This window comes from Esox lucius, chromosome 6 (assembly GCF_011004845.1).
Source record: "Esox lucius isolate fEsoLuc1 chromosome 6, fEsoLuc1.pri, whole genome shotgun sequence".
Lineage (NCBI taxonomy): Eukaryota > Metazoa > Chordata > Actinopteri > Esociformes > Esocidae > Esox > Esox lucius.
The window spans coordinates 10,035,062-10,056,873 of NC_047574.1; the positions used below are offsets into that span (position 1 = coordinate 10,035,062).

General features: G+C 41.2%; 1 protein-coding gene across 2 annotated transcripts in view; it reads left to right on the top strand.

Moving 5' to 3' along the window:
• The window catches only part of prim2 (DNA primase subunit 2), a 78,631-nt gene continuing 56,819 nt past the window's right edge, over positions 1–21,812 (top strand). Inside the window, exons 1-7 of one of the 2 annotated variants that reach the window (XM_010888998.3) lie at positions 1–92; positions 381–532; positions 686–798; positions 991–1,094; positions 1,206–1,326; positions 3,135–3,230; positions 3,398–3,535. In XM_010888998.3, the coding sequence (XP_010887300.1) occupies positions 385–532; positions 686–798; positions 991–1,094; positions 1,206–1,326; positions 3,135–3,230; positions 3,398–3,535 (720 nt within the window). In that variant the 5' untranslated portion in view covers positions 1–92; positions 381–384. The remainder of the gene's footprint in view (positions 93–380; positions 533–685; positions 799–990; positions 1,095–1,205; positions 1,327–3,134; positions 3,231–3,397; positions 3,536–21,812) is intronic. The other variant, XM_010888997.4, reaches the window with a different exon arrangement.

Sequence of the window (21,812 nt, forward strand, 5' to 3'; positions counted from 1 at the left end):
TCATTTTCCCGCGCTGTGTTTAGAACGCTGGCACACTTGGCGGGAATCAAGAGTCGACCGAATAAGACACATCTCGAAAACTTCTGTTAATGGTGAGATTTCAGAAATAAATACATTGTTTCTTCCTCTGACGTGATGTTTGTGTGAAATCTGAAGTCCAAACCTAAAACCAGTTCATATTGGACATGTAGTTACAAGTAAATACTGTAGTTTGCTAGCTTGCAAACGCGTTAGCCAGACAATGATATGAAGGCTGTTTGTTTTGATTTTACGCATCTGTCAGGTTGTAAAACCAATATTTCTAACCAAAGCAAAGAGAGTACAAAAATACAACTGTGTTTAATATCTAATAATATGAGATGCCTTGTCTCCTCTTGAAGAATCATGCAGTTCGGAAACAGAAGAAAGAAGTTGATTGTCAACGCTCAAACTGAACAGCTTTACGGACATTGTCTTCAATTCTATAGTCAGTCTCCTACCGAAAATATTTCTCTTTCCGAGTTTGAGACCTTTGCTGTGGAAAGGCTGAAACGTAAGTTTTCTACCTAGTTCGCTTCTGCTTTGCAGGTGTTTATACTGTCGTGGTACGTAACTGTGACTAGGTATGTATCAATACATGTTTCTGACTGTCGCCTTTCTAACAATAACACTCTGCTGGTGCTTTTGTCTTGTTTTGTCATTTTAGTGTTGAAGACAGTTGAAAATCTTGGAGTGAGCTATGTGAAAACATCTGAACAATACACCAAAAAACTGGATACTGAGTTCTCCAGTTTGAACTTTCCATTCAGATCAGAGGCAGTAAGTAAAACATTTGTCAAAGTGAGATGCAGGCGTAGTTAGTGGGTGAATAGTGAATGTGCTTAAATTGAATGTTGAGTGTGTCCACTGTAATGGAAGGAAATCCCTTAATTGCTGGTGTTAAACATTTTGTTAAATGGGCCTATTTATGATGGATCTAATGTTTATTTATTTTTTGATATGCATTTTCAGATCATTAAGGATGACAAGAAATCTTCATCTGGGCCCAGTGAATATGAGAAGCGAAGAAAGGACCACATCTCACACTTCATCCTTCGACTTGCCTACTGTCAAACGTAAATCTTAAGTCTTTTCAATAAACATATAAGTTCCCTTTTTTGAAATAGTTTTTCTTCTTCTTAAATTAGAATGGATTCTTAGTTATTCATTTTTTTTTTATATTTCAGTGAAGATCTCAGACGGTGGTTTATCCAGCAAGAGATTGACCTTTTCCGTTATCGCTTCAACTGTCTAAATTCGAAATCCAAAAGAGAATTTCTTCATTTGAATAATCTTCGCTATGATACGGTGAGTGTACATTGTCTGGGATTTTTTTGTTTTGTTGCTAAACTGCTCTCAGTATGATAATGACAAATTGGAATAGTAATATAATATAGTAATACCATTATATGTCTTTCATCGGGTTTGAGTAGTTTTAAAGTTTTATATTAATATCCTGGAACTGTAAAAAGGCTCAGTTAATCTCTAGATAAAGCTGCTGAGGAATCCCTGGTAATGTCAGACTGCCAGCAGATGGCGCTGCCAGCTCACACTAAAATACTTGTCTCCGGGTAGGGTTGTTTTAAACTCAAATAATTTTACTTTAAACTTGGGACAATTCTTTCCACTAATTGTGAAGAATTATCTTGTAAAAGGTGGATTAATTGAAGCCAAAGTAAATGGTTCAAGCCCTCCGTACTGTGTGTGATACACTACTATTTAACTGTGTTTGCTGGTGGGTCCATTGTAATTGTGTTGCATAATAGTTGTCAGCTAAAATAGATGTTGCACTGTGTGGGGCCAGTAAATGTGGCTTATCACGTACACGCTTACAAAACCATGGGCAGAAATGTTCCACAGAGTGGGTAAGATTGTTGGTAAAAGCATTTGTTATGGCCACAGGTCCTACATATCCGACATCCTTTCTGTGTTTTATTTTTTTGTACACCGCTAGGTCCACTTTTTTTGGCGTGTTGCCGTTTGGTTTTAGACCTTTCGCTCCTCTATGCTGTGTGTGCAGCGCTGTGACACAGTCCCACCCCCTAAGCCCCTGTTCCTTTCTGGGTCGGACAACAAGCCGTTCCAGCTCAATATTTGCATGTGAGGTTTAGTTCAGGATAATGGAATCTATGGACATCATATGAGTAGCTCACATGGATATCGGTCACTTGAACGTAAACTTATTTAACTACACCTTTTCCATATCGTGTGTGTGTGTGTGTGTGTGTGTGTGTGTGTGTGTGTGTGTGGGTGTGTGTGTGTGTGTGTGTGTGTGTGTGTGTGTGTGTGTGTGTGTGTGTGTGTGTGTGGCATTGTAGTGACACAATCAGGACACACTGGCATACTAGCTGTCTAGTTTATGTTGTGGAAAGGTGAAATGAGGGTGAAAATAAAATATTAAATGAGAAATTGGCAACTTTGTTTTATTAAGTTAAACAAGCATCTTATGCTGGTGTGCCACTTAGATTTCAACTGGTAAGTGTACAGGCTAGTTGAAACCAGATTGATGGTGTGTTGAATTAATTTCTTCTGTCTTATTTACAGACAAATAGTGAAGTAGGCTTTTTATTTATCTAAAGATATGTAGTTATGAAGATGAGCGGTCTACTTGCCCGTTGGCTTGTGCATGAGAGGTTGGTTATGAGACGTGTGTTCATTTTGAAAAGGACTGTTGGGCATTATTAGTCTCTATTAGGCTGTTATGCATGTTTCTGATGGCATTATAACCAAAAGGGCATTTTTATTCAGAGATAATAGTGGATATGCTGTGAAAGCCTTTGCCTCCGGGTTACTCTGGTGGATGATATCCCATAAACGCATTCATGCCTGGCCAAAACGTTGCTGTGTGTGTCCTAGCTCTCATCATTCACCTTGCCATGTGTTCCGTCCTCGCACTATTGATTAGACACATACCAGTCACATCGGTCACTGACAGACCGAAGACCGATTGGATTTTGTTTCTTTAGGCCTAAGAGGATATGACTGATGTGCAAGTTTACTGTGAGGTATTCATCCCACTCTGCAGTATGCAATAGACACACATTGTTCGATATACTGTCAGAGTCACTAGCCATGTTTTCTTTATTGAATTGCGTCTGCCTTTTCCAAATGTTCAGGTTAGCGTTATGGAGAAGACGAACCTTGCAGAAAAACTAATCAACTCAAGCTTTGCTGTCAGTGGAATCACTGTTGAGGACCAAGACTTCTACAAAGTGAGTAATCAGTTTGCCCTCCTATTATCTACAAATGTGTAACCCTCACATGCCTATAGTACAGTACTCTTATGTATAGAGGAACTCTTTCTCTCTATTGGGAGGCAAAACATGCTGATGAACAAGTTCCTTTAATTGTATGACCTCATTTTCTATTTGGTTTCAAGGTCCCATTCCAAGATGCGTTGGATCTGGTGAGAACCAGAAAGGTCTACCTGAAGGAGGGCTTCGTCTACGTCCCTCATATGGAAATTGTCACCATTGTTCTGAACGACTTCCGTACAAGACTGTCCAAAGCACTCGCGGTAAGATCTTTCCAGACCCCAATATTCCATTTAAAAAAAAAAAAAAAAAAAATTATGGATTTGAGGTAATATGAGGACTTTGACTTGGGTTTAATATATACGTGTTCGGTCAGTAAACAGACACTCTTACCCAGACCAGCGTTCCGCTGTCAGTGCACTCCTCTAAAGACAACCCAGTAATAGTATGTACACCCTACGGTCAAACATATTAAGTAGAAAATGGAGACTAGGTGGGCAGGCGTCTGGAGGGTGACAGGGGCACAGTCAAGCGAGCGAGGCCTGAATCCCCGTCGCCAGGGGGCATATGTGGTCTACACCAGACTCCAGCACATATGGATTGGAACGTAGTCATATATTATTTACAGATTCACACTGCATCATTCACAGCCATCTTGTTTCTATCGGACTTCATGAGGAATTACTAGTAATTCGATATTATCCCGGGGATTATTCTGGCCCTCATTTCAGGTCTTACGTCCCCGGAGAAGAGCTGGGGGGATATGTTTAGTACGATCAATTTATGATTTATTCATTTGAAATTGAACATGATTTAATGATATCTCTCTTTGTCAATTATACATTTGGCGTTGGTGACTTTTTTTTTTGGTGTGCTGAATGTTCCTTCTCAGCAGGAAAAACCACACCAGTCGTTTCCATATTGACAAGAATAACGTTAGATTAAACAGTGATTTTGTGCTCACGTTCCGTTAACATGCTAGCACAAAGGGTGAACATGATCTCAAATGTTTAAGTGGATTTCTGCAGAATTTAAGTGTTACGGAGCAAATCTCAATGCCGTTTCTCAGTAGTAGAAAATAAGTCTTAATACAATCTTTGCTATGAATGTATTATGGAATATCGCTATGAATTGATATCTCACATTCTACATTAGAAGACAATGCTACTGATGGGGCAGGTAGTTATATATTGTGATTGTTTTTTGACAATATGTTGTATAATTTTAACACTTGCAATTTTACTATTTTGCTATACTTCCAGAGGAACTAAATAATTTTTCATAGCTTGATCTTCATCAAAATTAAATGGGGCTGTGTGTGTTCTTTCTGCTGTTGTTTTCTTTGGGAAAAGCCCTGTCTCTTTTTCCTCATGGTTTGGTTTTATCCTTCTGCATTAGCCTAGATATAGTCACCAAGGCATTTGGGACACTGAATTTCAATGAAATTACAGTATTAAATCACAATACATATGAAGTTGTATTGTATTGGCGGCAATATAACATGAAAACATTGTATTGTGAGGTCCCTGGCTAATCCCAGCCATGTCACTTATCTGGATGTTATTTTTGACGGTATCACAATATAATTACTGTGCGAGTCAGCTGTATCTGCATCAAAACTATGTTTATTTTATTTAGCTTATTCTCTGTCTTTAAATGGTGAGCCTTATGGCTCTTTTGTCCCTCTGCAGCAGATTGAGCAATTTATTTGGAACACATTGGTACCCAAATATTTCAATAACATTGTATTGGGAGGTCCCTGGCAATTCCCTGTCCTTAATTGCTTTGGTTAAATGACAATGGATGTGAGTGGTATTAAGTGCTGATGTTGAGGTTGTTTGCTATGCAGCGCTTCTTTGGAATGTGTCAGCGTTAAAGACAACAGTAAACTAAACGGAATTCCATTGCCAGGGTCAAGGTCTGTCGGTCAGGCGGTCTAGTCAGTCATTACATACAAGGCAATCTGGGTGTCTGGGACGCATTGTAATTTGCCTGCAACGGAGTGATTGCCCGCTCAGATGTCTTAAACAATGGAGGATGTTGGTCTTTCTCCTATGCCGAGCGCAGCGGCGTGTCTGTGGGCATGAGGACAAGGTGGTTGTGTGAGAGATTGGGAGGCGGTGGGACTGGATTGCTTTCTCGGGGCTGTTGCCGGGGGGGGGGGGGGGGTAGGCGGGAAAGACGACGGTTTCTCGAGGCCCGCCTGACAACGCTTGACAACATACGCCCGTGTAGGCGTAGAGGTCGTTTCTGCCGACCTACTTCCTTTGAGGACCAGGCTGCTTTTTAAAAACCGGGCAGAGGTTTGAGGTTCTGCCTTTAGAAGGCAGCGTCACGAGGTGATCGGCATCAGGGCCTTTACCAAAGATTGATACCTGCATGTGTACTAGGCCTCTTTGATGGTGCTCCATTCGCCTTGGCCTGTATAATTCAGTGTGGTGTTCGTTGTCCTCCTTATGCGGGCTACAGGTTTGGGCCTTATTTGAAAGGTTACTACAGTCTTTCATATCACACTTTAACTGGACTCTCCTGCACCGTCAATACAACTGAGGAGACTGCGGGTTATGGAAGTCAACTAGCGCATCTCTATTAGGCAGGTAGACCTGTTGGTGTGAGTTCTCTGGCTTTAAGCCGCGTGATAAGGACTAGAACAGCATTGGTGCTTCCAGTAGACTCTGGACAGTCGATGTCGAGATGTGCTTTGGAAGACGCATCTCGACATCGACTGTCCAGAGTCTCCTGGAAGTTGCTGCAACAAAGCAGGGCTTTAATCATCAATGGGATATCTTGAATATCTGTGACATTCTATTGTCTGGTCTTACCTTGCTTTTAAAATAACCAGCCAATTTATATTACCTACCTTTAAAATAACCAACCAGTTAATAACTATGTAATTAAACTATTTACTAGAGCGTTGCATGTATGTTTTCTAAATCCATAACCTATAGCCTACATCTCATTGCAAAATAGTGGATGATGTTGTAATAGCCTGCCTATCATTGCCAATATTCGAGGAAGAGGTGAACTTCATTTATGAGATGAGAAATCTACTTTTTAATCATGGCCATAGACTATCGTAAACATGTAATTTCATATATAATTGTTGTGCAATGACTGGGTTTATAGAAGCATTTTTCATGCCAGCTGCAATCAGATGTTTGAGGAGTGGGGCTTTCGTACTGTCCATTCAACAGGCGATTGATTTTTCCACTGAAACCAGTCTCTGTATGCTGTACGTGTGTCAAGGAAAGTGGATGACAACTAACAAAAGTACCCAGGCAGCAATTTATACTACTTAGGTATGCAAATTAACTTATAGATCGATTAAGCTTGACCGGTGAAATGTATCGTTGGGGGCTAACCAATTTAACTGGTAACATCCCTACTGTGTCTTTAGATGCTTATTGAATTGTTTTGAAAAGGAGAGATCATCATTCCTACCATTAATCTACTTTGAGCTTCTGTGCTTTTGGTTGCTCCATGCTGTGTTTTGTGAAGGTAAAACATTCTGACAATGCTTGGAGAACAGTGGGCCATTTTTGTTCCACACTAATAAAAACAGGTGCAAAAAGAGATGGGGCTTGTTTACATTGATACATTTGCGGAGACTCCTCGAGGAAGACTCAAGACGCTAGTTTATTTTGTTGGGTTAACCTGAGGATATCAACTACTTTAGTAGCGTGCGCCTCAGGGAGCATGCCCTTCAGGTAGTGTGCGCCAGTATTGCTCGATTTGCAGCTCAGTCGGACTACGGAGGATTTGGGGGTTGTCTCTTTAAATTGCTAGCTTAAATTCAAACACTATAGAAATTATTTTGCAAATTGAAATGTCTATATAATATTTTCCCCGCCGTTCCTTGGCCATGGGAGGTGTATGGACACTGCTGTTAACCTGGTAACTAACATGGCGCTCTTTCAAACTGGCGCAGTCGCTGGTGATGGTAGAATTGTTTTGGTGCCAGCGGGAGATGTTTTTAGTTGCTTCCCAAAGAACAGCTCTTCCCACTCATTGAGCGAGACATCATCTTTAGACAGTAGCCGTGTGTAAAGTATCTGCACCGACGGACCAGATAGCATAGCATAGCAGAAGCATGAAGTATGGAGGAAATATTAAACCCCGCTAATGGAATATTAGTGCAAATTGACAGACTGTTTGTGATTTCTATGTTTCAGGCTGCTGTCTTATGCTTTTAACCAGAGTTCACGCTATTCATTTTCTTTCTGAGCCTTGATAATTCTTTAGAGAGGCTGTTTTCGAAATACCCTCATCCCCACGATAACAGTAAGCTTCAATTCTGACCCAAGAGAAAGATGAGCGGTTATCCAATCCTTAACCCATGTCTGTGTTGTGCTGTGTTGTTGCGTGTAGTGTGTGGGTGAACCAGAGTGAAGCGGTCTGTCTAAAGTATTCAGCCGCTCCTGGATTCTCTGGTGGTGGCCCTGCGTCAGGACTGGCCACAGGCACTTCTGCTTTAGAGAGGCTCAGCGGAAAAATACAGTGAGGTTAATCCTGACATCCAGACATATTTTTCTTTTTCCTGTGAATTGTTTCTTTTTTTTCTATCCCCAATAACAGTAGATTGAATCATAATTACATTGGAAATGTCAATTCCAAGTGAGACAAAGTGCTGTGTTTTCTGTGTATGTCTAAGCGCTCTGTCTATATAGTTTAGTTAGCCCATTGCCACTGCTGTACTAGACCAGAGTCACGAACCAATTCACAGACGTTCTTGTTTTGGCAAGATTTGTGGAGTCTGTATAACCCAAGGACTTTGGCATTTGGCTCATACATGCGATTTTCATGCTTCACTCTGCCCTTCATATTCCTCTTTATGTCTGCAGTGCAACATGTCGTCCCCTGTGGCACACCTCAATGATATCTCAGTTTTCACACAGTCTCTGGTGTTATTGGAGTCCAATGGGCTGTTTCCACTGTAAGTGACCATAAAAGGCATATTGTAAGGAGCGTCCTGGTCTCATGTGACATGGGGGAATCATTCATGGAATGAAATGGCTGCTAATGGCTCCTGGCTTTTGTGTAGGAGAACAAAGAGGGTTCAGTCTGTTGCCGATGTCTGTGACGTCACAAAAGCTGCCATATCTGCCAAAGCTGAGGTTTAGTCTGGGAAGGGAGCCTTTTTGTTTTTTTTGGGGAAATTTTGTACGTTTGTATTTTTTGTGCTTGAGTCCAGGCAAACTTGCTGCACTGGTGGCTGCCCTGGTGGCACTAGTGCCAATAATTCAATTTTTGAATTATTGGGACTTCCCATGCGTTAAGGAAGGACCAGCATGGGGCTTAGATGGTGGTGGGTGTGGTTAAGGTCGAAGGGTTCAGCTGAATGCTAGTGTGGATGTCCCGTTCGTTGCTGCATGGAGGCGTGTGTGCATTTCTTAGCCCACTGTCTTACATTCCTCACATTGCTCCCCGGGAGCTCTGTCCTATACGATGATCTTTGATTTGTTTGTCCAGCTATGCTTAAACCTAACAACGTGAGATTACCTTTAAGGTTTTGGAAGAAAACCTACAATTGGGCCTGATCGTCTGATGTTCAGCAAATGTTTTCCTATCATTTTCTTTTCTTATTTAATTTGTTTAGATTCTGTGACTCTCAGCGTTCTCCACATGGCAGATTTTTATAGTGGCATGGCTGGCCCGCCTGGGCATACGTGGCCTGGCAAACCGCTTTTGACAACGCGCTGAAGCGATTTCAGTCGTTGACAAATGCGTGGCTACATTTAAAAGCTGCCAAGAGTTTTTACGCGATGGTCAGTAAACTGTGTAGATGGTTACCGTTCGGTGTGTTCAATTATCCATTCAGCTGTGCGTCGCTGCTGCGGACTTGAAGCGCCTCATTATGATGCGGATGTTTGGATACGAGGTGTGACTAAACATATGACATGGTGAATTGTGGTAATTGCAGCTTCTGTTTGCGTGAGTCTCATGACCTCTACATTTTAAATTAGAAACTCAGTCATAGTAAACAATGTGGAAGAGGATTTAATTGCTGCTAGGGATATTAAAATGCATGCATGATATGGGGAATAATAACTCTGACAGCTTTGGGAACAGAAAGTGCTTTATATCCTGAAATTGCCCACCCAAAGCCTGATTGAGCTTTTTAATTAAAGTCTGGGAACAGTGCTTAAAGTTTGCATCCAAAGTCAATCATCAGACAAAGTAGTGGCTAAGGTTTTGCTCAATTAGGATTTGCTGAGAGATTCAAAGGAAGTCTTTTTGTGTTCATTACTCAAAACCCTTTAGTCGCCTTCGCTATAGAGACCTCCAGTATGTGTATGCCTGTCTGTTCCATACACTACTGTTACACCCAATTTAAAAAAGAATTTAGCCAGCCTAGTCTGTTCTAATGCGGAATTAAGTAGGTTCATGCCACATTTTAATGGCTGTCTCTTGGGTGCCTGGTAAACCAGTTTTTGCCTCTACCCGCCTACATGTGCCAAGCCTCCTCCTTTGCATTTCTGCCCAATGCATTGTGGCACCTAGTGAATTAAATAAATTTCTGGCCAGTACTCCTCCTCTGTCAATCAAATAAAGTCATCTAAATGATTATTTTTGTAAGCTCTTGTCCCCGGTGGATGTTTACAGACTTTGCCGGTCAGGAATTATATACCGTGGGTTCGAGGAGCCTGCGTGATGTCCGTATGTGACATCGCTCTTAACCAACTCGCCAAATGAAAACATATGCCGCCTGCACGTTTTCCCACCAATAGATTTCAGAATATCGGTGGCTGGAAGAAAATGAAATATGTCAATCTTCATACGGCAGGGCTTGGCCATAAATCAAACCCGGAATGAGACATTTATGAGTCTCAAAATAGTTTCCATAGAGTAATGTTGAAATCAATTGACAGGTTAAAAATCACACCAGATACTTGGGCTGAGTGTTTTCCCCCTCCTGTCACTCTCACTGCATGATGGAGGAAAATCATATTGGAGGACGTGTCAGACAGTGAACATACAGGGTGTCATCTGTACTGTGCAGATACCAGGGACAGGCCTGGCCCAAATGCAAGTGTGAAAAATAACACCTTTTGGTGGGGGAATCAGACTCCTTTTCAACATATTCTGTTATTTTTGTACATTTTTCCAAAAGATTGACTAGATTGACTAATTTTTTTGTGGATTCATCAAAGGAATTGAACTTTCTGTTAACACTGGCTGTGATGTATTACAAAGTCAGGCATTCTATGTTTTGAGTTATATGGCTTTTCTCTCTTATGAGTCACCCAAGCCACAAACTCTATCTTTGGATGTCTGTGGAAAAGTCTTGCATATCACTGTGATCTGGGCTTCTTCTTTTATTTTCTTCTATTTTTTTTTTACAGCTGTTTGCTTGCTTAAGTGCTCTTCTGATGCAGGTAACCCTGTGCTCTTTGGTGCAGTGTGATGAATTTTAATGAAGCCTTGTTTCCTGCAAAGAGGCATATATGGAAACATCATGTTGGAACAGACACTTCTTCACCCAATTGAATTTTTTTTTTTTTAGTTAACGCTGGAGGAACCCTGTGGCTTGTGTTGGTTGTTTTTATTGCCCCCTGGCAAGTTGGACTTTGGGTTAAATTGATTCACTTACTTTAGCCACTGTTGGATGCCAATTACTGTGTTGAAAGCACTGTTTCATGAAAACATTCCCAGTCATTTCCTTTTGCACATTTAACTTGCCGAAATATTGAGGATCCTTGGATACTGTCCTGCTAAACTTATGCTAGAGAACTCCATGCACTTAGAATGAACTAAAACCAACGCAAACTATGTTGAAATGTTGAAACTACATTAATGTTACACATACAGATACTTGGCTGGAACCACCTTTTATTTTTAATAAAAGTCTGGTTGTGACCACGACTCAACATCTCTTCTGCCGGATGTGTCGGGCACTGAGCTGATCTCCTTTTCCTCACGCTACTCACCCAGGTAGGAAGTCTGCGGGATCATCATGTGCAACCAAACGCTCCCTCAAGTAACGGTCTTAGTTTGCTGAGTCGCCGCGCACCGAAGGTGGCCAGCTAGAGCGCTGTTAGTCACGGAAGTCCCTGCCGTCAATATTTACCCCCTCATTTAACCCCTTTTGCTGCTGGTTAGTATGGTCTGCTCCATGGGATGCTCAGCCGCACCCCTTTCCATGTGGCAAAGTTGAGGCTTGAACTTGGACTGTGATGGATGCCTCGGTACTGCGAGTATTGCCTTTGACCAATGCTGCGCCTGGGACCCTTTGTATAAAGACTGTAATTGAGTTCTGGAGCCTGGTGTAGTGGTCTAGGCTACCGACTTCGGTCCACGCGTGCCCTCTGGCGACAGGGCTTCGAGACTCTGCTTGGTTGACTGTCTGTGCCCTTCCTCTGTGTCTCCCTGGCCTGTCCTTCCCCATGTCATTGTAGGAACCCTGTAGAAATATAAATTAATGACTTATAATGGAAGAATTCCACAAGGCCTGTGTCATTTAAACCGGACAAGAAGATGGTGTTGACTGGCTGATACGGGCTTGAGATCCATAAATTAAAGGTGGGATTCATTGTGCTGGTATTTGTTCTCTGTACTCCGACAATGATTTTGTACATGCCTGGTAGCGCCAAACACCTGTCCTCTGGAGCTGTGTAACGTGAACATGACTAAATCATGTAACTTGGCACTTGAGCACGCCAGGGAAGTGTTAATGCCTCAGAAATGTGCGTAGGTGGTGTCGAGAGAGGGCAAAATATCCCACTTCATCCAACACCTCTCAAAGGGGCTTAATGCAAAGTTGTCGTCTCTTGAAGCTGTTGATTGGCCCTTGCCTCTCAAGTCAAGCAGCAACCTGTCGAGCACCATTTTATAGTTCCACTAGTGTTTGAAATTCAACCAATTTGTAATTAAATAATGTAAAAGACTGCATGTGTGCTTTAAACTACTAAATATAGGCAGAGTGCAGTGGGATGGGTGGGGGTGATTGCAGAAGACGGGTCAAGTGATGTCTTGTATCAGACTGGTTAATTGTCTAATATAAAACCCTGTGAAGATGCGTGTTGGTTTGATGTTCTCAATCACCACTGCACCATCTTTCTCCTTTTTCAGAGCATTGACATTTTATACGCTTTCTTTGCTCTTTCTCGGTTGCCAGTCCTCCTTCCGCTACTACCTTCTTTGAATTGGCCAATTTAAAATAATTACATTTTCTGATGCGTCTTGCTTTCTAAGGTGACCTTGAACCCCGCCACTGTGGGAGTTGCTCGTTTAATGGGCATCCTGTAGATACATTTATATGAAGTATCACCGAGTGTCTCTCTGCTCACCGTCCATGCAGCCCTTAATGTTTATTCTAGTTCGTTGCACATTGGCCGTGCTTGGTTTCTGAGAGCTTCTGAAATACAAACTTTGTGTGAAGCAGTTGGCAACACATAACATTTGGAACTGGGTTTATGGCCAGAAAAACGTGTTCGAAGATTAGACCAGAGGCTTGTCATGGCACCGCCTTGCATTTGAATTATTCTCAAGTCCTTGTTAAAGCTTAGGCATGTTACCAGTCCTTTAGTTTATAAGTGGGATGCCACGATATCAAATTGTTTTCTTTTGCGAAACTTATTTAAAAAATGTCTTGAATTTACATTGCAGGCCTGTATTTAGGGTTAGATTAGTTTTTCTACATTTAGAGTATTTCATAAAGAAAAAACATTAAATGTCAGCATTGGGAGGGTGGGCACTGCCAACGGGCCCATTCAAACTGTCAGTCGAGATTCCCATTTAAGGTGCTTTTTTTTTTTTTTTTAACCGTTTCTTGCGGCATGGAGGCGCTCTAGGATGAATTTTTTTGTGATCGTAATTGGGGAAAACCCCCACTATTGTTGCCCACCTCCAAGAGAAAGGAAAAGGCCTTCTGAGAAGTAGAAGTATTTTTATTTAATAAAATTTTTTACTTACTGTGTGTGATTTGTGGGTGTTCATCTGTGACGTGGCTACTGTGTGTCTAGGCATCCGGAGGACAACCGTTGGTGACAGGCCAGCGAGAAGCCAAATGTCATTTTAGCGAATGACAACTCTTATTTCACTGTCACTAAGCCCGAGATAAGCAGACAAATCAACAGTGTACTGTCTTGCAAACTCAAATGGCAGGTTGACATGGCGGTCATAATTAGGGGTCACTCAATGTTTGCCTCTAATTTCAGTGTGCTGTCACACTGTGCCCAGCTGGGTGCGCGACCGCTTTTATCGCACCGTTCCAATAAAACACCATAATGACGAGAAGCATGTTCTTGGTTTTTAATCCGGTTGTATATCGTCACCAGGTGCTTTGAATTGGTGTTTAAGTTGGAGTTGAGGGTTTTTCTTCTGATTAGGCGATGAAATGTCCCCCATTGCCTGTCCAACTGCGCGTGAAGAAGGCAATGTGTGAAGGGCTATTGGACGTCCGTACAGACGCCATGACCACTTACATGGTTGTCACCATGATTCTAATGTGGAACCTAGAAATACGTTCAGCTAGAGATGCGCTGCCGGCAGGGGAGATAGCGAATGTCCGGATGGCTTTTCTTTTTTTGTTGTTTTGTTCTATAGGCTTTACTAACAAGCATAGATCTCCCCCCATGTTCTTTGTTTTGTCCCACTGCTAGCCACCAATTGATTTGCAGCACCCGAGCTGTCACTTTCTGCCTGCTTTGGTTTCCTGATGTATGTTGAGTGACGTAGATGACCTCCTCCAGGACCACTAGTGACAACCGGAGCTGATTTATTTGGCTCTCCTCGCCAGGCTCTCCTCGCCAGGGATGTAACACTCTGGCCTCTTTCAAACATTCATCAAGCCTCTACTGCCTGCCCTGCCTCCTCTTCCACTCCTCTTCCAGTGTCTGCTGCTTCATTGAAATGCAGAACAACAAGTACTTTGTTCAAAAATAATTTGCCCATGCTCTTGTGAAGACGTATGCCTTGGGGGACATGCAGGTGAAAATGGGCTGTTCCGGTATCTAAATGAGTTGCCCGAATGTTCGCGCTGGACAGTTGGCAATCAATTTGGGTAGTGTTCGATGGTGTTGATTAGGGGGCTGTTGATGTTCGTGTCATATTTGCTGTGCTGTAAAAAAGTCAAGCTGAGCTTGACCAAGGTTTGCTGGGCCTTATGAGCTGCCTATTGGTATTTCTAAATATTGATTTATATGCATGTACAGTCACGTACAAGCCAACCACCTCATCTGGGAGATACAGTTGAGCAGGTTTTGCCACTTGAAATAGCTCACTTGTCTTCATTGATGAAGTAACTACTTGAGCTGTAGGATGAATTGTGAATTCCACAGAAACATCTTGGTGTAGCAAAATGCCTTAATTACCTGTGCATCATCATGAACCTGAACGTTGAACATGCTTATAAGGCTATTGAAGGGTTTTTCACGGGCGAAGAGTGGAAGGTTCCTAACAGGCCAAGTCAGTCTAAATCCAATCGAGCATTATTTTCACATGGTGAAGACGACTGAAAAAACAAGGGCCTGAAACAGGCTGGAACTAATGATGGCTGCAGTACAGGCTAGGGCTGGGGGAAGAATCGATATAGTGTAGGATCCCCACAAAAGTTTATTGATCTTACCAATCTTTTTATTAACATTTGTTAACTGATCCAAAATGCAACACTTGCCAAATGCGGATAGATTTTTGGAATCACCAGCTACCCTGCAGGCGGTCACACACAGCAAGATGTATTGCCCATTCGAGAATTATTAAACAAAGAATGCTTGTTTCTGGGGGGGGGGTTTCTTATTTTTGTTCACATGCTTGGTGGTTTTCACACTTTGTTTGAATAAAAACTCTTAGTTTGTGTTTTGAAACATTGTTATTTCAACCGTTTATCCAATACGGATGAAAATATTATAACCGACTCTTAGCACTTTAATATGCTAGTTGTTCATATCCAAAGTGCTGGAATACAGCGCCTGAAATACTAAAGATTTGTCTCTGTCCAAATACTTTCAGAGTTCACTGTAGGTGTGTACTTTGCATTTTAATGAAAGGGCTGTTCCTAATTTTTAAAATTTGCCCTAAGGTCACCGGGATGACATCACCAACGTGTGTAATATCGTTTTCCACCTGTAAAAACATCCACCTGTGCCACGGCTGACGAATCCTAAGCTTCCACCTTGATAAGGGCTTTTGTGGGCAGAAACCACCCAGATGAATATCTCAAAATTAGAATTATTTCTCACATCGCTTCTTGCGGTTAAGAAAGGGTGTTATTAAATATTTAAGGCCTCATCTCGCCACGCTGTGAAGAAAGGGGGAAATCCTTAACACAGAGCCTGTGTCACATGAACAAGCTGGTTCCACTCCGCCTCCCAGACACTGTTATGGCATCTCATTACTCTTCCCTCTTTTTAAGACAAATTGCTTATTGAACATTCGACAGTGTCCCCTATTTTTATATATATTATATTTTTTTTTTTTTACAGTACTTGTATGGAGGAGTGTATGTGTGTGATGCTCCTTGTTGCCAGTGCGGACCGTGTGTGCTCGTGCAGACTAGACACGGTAAACATTGGTTTGCATCCAATTTTCCGTTGGTGTGCTTCTCAATTTAATTTCTTTGCAATTGACAATCTGGGCTCGGGAGGAGTGAGATGAATTTCTAAAGAGATTCTTTGCTGAAATTGAATTGCTGTTGCAGTTAGTGTTGTCAAGGTTTTTCCAGTGTGTAGGTCGTTACGGGCACAGAAGTGTTTCCAGTAGCAAGATATTGCTCGTTGGCTTAACTAGTCCCTGAGTTCTGAAAATTGATGTGCTGTCCGACCATCACTGTAGCTATGGAAGGGAACAATTCTCAGGTGGATTTAAACTTTTCAGATGTTTTTCTACGTACTTCAATATTGTCATTTTTGTCTCGGTTTCAACAGTGACAACCGTTTAACACTTTAAGTTTGAGAGGTTGGGACAGGTTGAAACAGTTCTTCGGGTCAGCTTGTAGATCTTTAACTGTTTGCAAGTTGCTTTAAATGTTTTAACAACCGTTCATGACATCTGTGGTTGAGTATCTTCTTGGGACCTTGTCCTGATCGGTTGACCGCAGTTCTATCTAGGGTTGGTTATCACTTAAATTTCATTGCTTCCGATTTCTGCTGTTCGAATCCTGGTTCCAATTCCAATATTTTTGGAAGAGAAGAAATACAACATATTTCAAGAAGGAAAATGTGCCTACATTTTCTTTGCACATTTAGATTATGATCAGTCAACGGTGACAGGATTCAGGAAGGTTTCTTCATCCCTTCATTTATAAAAAAAAAAAAAAAAAAATCTTATAAGGAATGATCTACAAAAACCTTTAAAAACCAAAACTATTTAAATAGAAAAATATAACCTTAAACGAAGGAGCCTCAACCGTAGCAAACGGATGTAACCCCTTCACAAATCTTCCACTTTCTCCTTGCTCATCTTCCCCTTCATGGCTTAAGTGAAAGGAGTTTCTGTCCTAGACGGGGGCCAATGGGGTTGAACCGGAGGTGTTGGGGTGCTCTCTGAACTTGTATCTAAGAAAAAAATCTATATTTGAATGATTTGCCGACATAATTCCTTTACCTTCAATATGAAAGGCGACTGTCAGAGGATGGAGGGAGAATGGAGACGAGGGATACATGACGTTGTCTTGCTAAGTTAATGTTAGGAGCAAAGTGGGCTTTCTAGTTTTTAAGGAATTACAAGCTAGTTGGGTAGGTGACATTAATTTACCCACAGACCAGTTGGTAGGTTATGTATAATTATGATATGGTAAACTAGCTAGCTTGGTGTTACGTTAGTGTAACGTATGTTATGCTCGCGTTAGCTTGCCACCAGTCAGTACCCTCCACGTTGACTAGCTCGCTGTGTTTGCTATTGACGTCTTCGAGACAGTAAGTTGATGTACTAAATTTGAGGATTAATATTTGAATAACTCCAAAATTAAATAATAAGGAATGAAATTCCAATGGTTTTATAGAGGAAGATCGACAGCCCTACTGTGTTTTGTGTACCTGAGCGTGAGACGTTGCTACTCATACTAGATATAAAGCTTGTTCTATTATATATTGGCACTTTTCCACTGCATTTTACCAGCTCGACTCGGCTCTACAGGGCTTATTATTGTGTAAAGTTAGTTATTTTGGCTGGAACTGGGAGACCGCAACACATCGAACACGGTGCGTTCCTTCAAATTCACACCGTGATGAAGGGTTTAATCATATTGGTGCTTCCTCCCTTGCTCAAAATATTTTTACTTCAGGGCTTCCATTTTACCAGTGTTGCCAACTTAGTGACTTTGTCGCTAGATTTAGCGACTTTTCAGACCCCCTTAGTGACTTAAAAAAAAAAAAGCGACTAGCGGCAAATCTAGCGACTTTTTGTGGTATTATTGGAGACTTGTTCTTACTCTTCTCAACGAGCAGCGGGTGCCGCCGTGGGCCCCTCCCCCATCTGAAAGCACTCAAAGGCGGCCCACACAGCAGTTCCTCCGAGATGCAGTCAGAGCAGGAGATGTTAACTCCTCCGCGTCCAGACTGAAAATGAATCACGCATGCGGGAAGCCCCCGCTGGCTTTTCCCGCCCATAATGTAAAATGTAAATGTTGTTTGTCTAAAATAAATCACTGCACAAAAATAAATCACTGTCTGCATGATTCGACTCACATCACCTGCAGTTCTCTTAATCCATGACCATGATGATATCTCCCCTTGTGTGTCGCTCTAAATATATATATATATATTATATTATATTTTATTATATTATATTATATAATTTTATTTCATTTTTTCTAGCCTTTTGATTTTGACTTAAATAGGGCCCCCTTTTTCGATTTGTTCTTTGCTTTTTTGCTCAGGTGATTTATTTCTTGTACATGGACAACATTTGTAAATACGCATGTATAATCTTTTCCCCAACGAGAGTTTTGTATGTTAAAAAAAGAAAAAAATCCCTTCGTGATGCTGATGGGAAATTATGCAAATTAGGCGATGACATCATTTAGCGACTTTTAGGACAGTCAATGGCGACTTTCCTTACTGAGGAGTTGGCAACACTGCATTTTACAGTGTCGTTACCATTTTTGCCGGACCGCTTAAGCGGAGCTGTCCGAGAAGAGTGAATGTCTCTTACTGAGTGACTGACTACCCCTAGTTAAATAGCGTAGTGGTTAGAAACGCGGACTGGCAAACCACACGTCACAATTAAAACAAAACAAATTATGCATTAGGATTTGTTCCAGATAGGCAAAAGGTTTGCTGGCTTCAACCTTAAGTAGCTACGTTATAGTAAGCCTAAACTAAAACTTTTTATAGCTGTATTGCGTCTATTTCTGGTGGATTTCGAAGTACGCATCCGTGCATGTTTTTTGGGGTAATACAGGCTGGATCACAAAAGAGAAAAAATGAACGTTGTTGTGCCATGAAATGAAATGGCTTTTGCAGTGTAAAGTTCATTTTCAGTCTCTCTAGCAAATACTCATTTCTTATGACTATTCCAATTTGTAAGTTTGTAGATACAAAACTTACTGGCTAATGTATGGCAAAAGCCATACAGGTCATAGATGCTATTTGTGTCACCAGCTTCCCTGGATGGCAGTCACACAGCAAGATGTATTGCCTGTGTGAGAATTTTTACACAAAAAAGTAAACGTTTCTGGGGTGTTTTTCTTAGTTTTGTTCACATGCTTGGTGGTTTTCACACTTTGTTTGAATAAAAACTCTTAGTTTGAGTTTTGAAACAGTTATTTAAACCGTTTATCCGATATGGATGAAAATATTATAGCCGACTCTTAACACTTTAGTAGCGTTCGCTTGGCGGTTAAGAAAGGGTGTTATTAAATATTTAAGGCCTCATCTCGCCACGCTGCGCAGGAAGGGGGAAATCCTTAACACAGCCTGTGTCACATGAACAAGCTGGTTCCACTCCGCCTCCCAGACACTGTTATGGCTTCTCATTACTCTGACAAATTGCTTATTGAACTTTCGACAGTGTCGCCTATTTTTGGTGGTGAACTTAATAAGAAACGTTAGTCAGTTTACCACAATGCCTAATGGTGTCTAGCAAAATAGTCAAACTTGGCGTCATATTAATACGTCACAAAAAGAGATGCTATACCGACAGTTGCCTATTCATAGCTTTGTGGCATAGTGGTTAAAGAGAGCCTCTCATGCAAAAACATTCATTGCTTCTAATTGCAGGTCAGCTGAACTAAGCTTGTCTGGTTTGTGAAACTGAGCCAAACTTTTGAGCGTTTGCTGTGGCCAGCCATGGTCCAGGATGTAAACAGAAGAGTCTCTTGTCAGTTCTCACGTGCTTGCTGCGTTGACGTACTTTGTGAAATTACGTTAGGTCCACTGTCCGCGTAGCAGGTTCTGGCAGATAAGTGCAACTTTTATGGACTGTAGAATGCACGACTGAAATGCAAAGGTTAGGAACCAAAGCAGAATAGAAATGCACGTGTCTTTTCAAATCCTCGGTTCTTGGAAATTCTAACTGCAAAGGGTAGCGATTTTATTCAGGCCAAAATTCAGTTTGTTTTGATACTTTTTTTCTTTGGTCCTGTTTAGTTGTCTGAAATCAAAGTACCTTTAAACCGTTGTTTTCCTATAATTTCATTTTTAGATGAAATTGGGAGTTATTGAAATTGAGGGCATGTATGTGAATATTTTGGGCTCCAATTGTGCTTTGTTTAGTAACTCACAGCCTACAAAAATAGTAAGCTGCTACTTACTGAAATAAGTATGTTAAGTTGTACTGCGCCAAAGTTAAAGGACTGTTCTCAGAATATTACCGGTCTCTGGCTGATCATTAAAATGTATTGTGTGGATCTTTACTACGCTTTTCCTTGAGGAATGAGCAGTGCTGTAATCAATCATTCAAATTGTTTTTATATCAGCAGTTATCACAAAGTCCTTTTCCAAAACACCCGGCGTTAAACCCCAAGGAGCAAACAACAGTAGTGTTGAATTTCAGTGGCTAGGAAAACATCCTAAAAGGGCAGAACTTTAGGAAGAAACCTAGAGAGGAACCAGGCTCAGAGGGGTGACCAGTCCTCTTCTGGCTGTGCTGGGTGAACATATTAAGAGTACAAATTGTAATAATTAATAAATGCATGTGGGCTGAGTCCAGAGTGTATTTAAACCTAGTACAGGTCGGAAGGACAGGAACAAAACGGGGACCAGTGTTGGTCTAGAGATTTCTAGTTTGAAATTACCCATCTCTGCACCCCAAAAGTGAATGAGGGAGATGGGTGAAGCATTGACTGGCTGGAAGATGTTGGCCAAATCGGCTATTATTTGATTTGGTTACCTGAACCTCAAAGAGTTTACAATGGTGTCCAAAAGAAAACACAGAGCAGTGTGTAAATTCTGCAAAGAGATCTAACTTTGACCGACATTTAGGAAGAAAACATAAGAATGTTTGACTGAGTGTAAGGGACGCTAGCTACCTAAGGTTTGCAATCTGCCTCTGTACCAAAACACTTCAGAAATCTCTTCCCCCTTTACCCAAAGAGATTTAGCAAGTATTATCTACCTATGTAACATTACATACTGTATTCTTCAGAGCGCTAGTTTCAGTTGCTTCCCTGCTTTTGTTTGTGATAAACAGTGATGAGCCAGCCCACATAAAGCAATGTAGCTAATGATGAATATAAAGTTGTTCCATCAACGTTAACTAATGTCAGCTGCATACCTCTCCCAACTTAATAAAGTTGATTTAAATGCTGCGGTACTGCCCTCCTCTTGGTTGAGGGAGCTTGAGATGTGAAAGCAGAGACAGAATACAGTAGAGACCAAGTAATGTGCCCCCACTTCTATGAAAAAAGTACATATTAAATGGTCTGCTTTGCCTGGCCATAAGCACACGGCACTACTTTAAGAGTGCTAATTTTGAGTTCATTTACACAGTTGCAGATCAAATCTAACTTTTTACCTAGTCAAACCCTACTGCTTGTGGCTTTTGAGTGTCATGAGCTCCTCTCTCTCTGGCTCTCTCAATCACCTAATCTTTCTCACACAATTTTTTTGAGTGTTACTTAAAATAAAAATATGCCCTTTCCATGGTTTGATCACCTTCAAGATAATTGTTTGTGTTATGGTTAGAAAATTAATGGTCTGGTCCTGACTCTTTCTCGACCCCTCAAAGGTCTTGGTGTCTGGTCTACACTCTGGTCTTGGTTTTGGTTTAGGTGGTCTTGACTACAACCCTGGGAATGAGCATTAAGTGTGTCAGTGGGCATTGTTGGCGTGCACATTTACATTTTATAATGCTCCAACCCCCATACTCCTTAGCTATGCTTAGATTTAAATGCAACTTGAGGACCTGAGAATGATGTTCATTAGGTAATTTCACAATAAAAGCTATCAAGTGTTAGAAACACTTTTAAAGACAATGTCGTTACATACCTAAAGTTTTCAGTTAAATGTATTTTGTAGCTGTTCCTTCCAAATCTTAGGCATAATTCATTTCTGAACTGTCATTAACTATAGTTGATTTAGAATAGATGCTTAATTGCATTCAGATGTGTTAATTTCATTTCCAGTTCTGTTAAATTCATAGCCGCATTACAACCACAAGTGT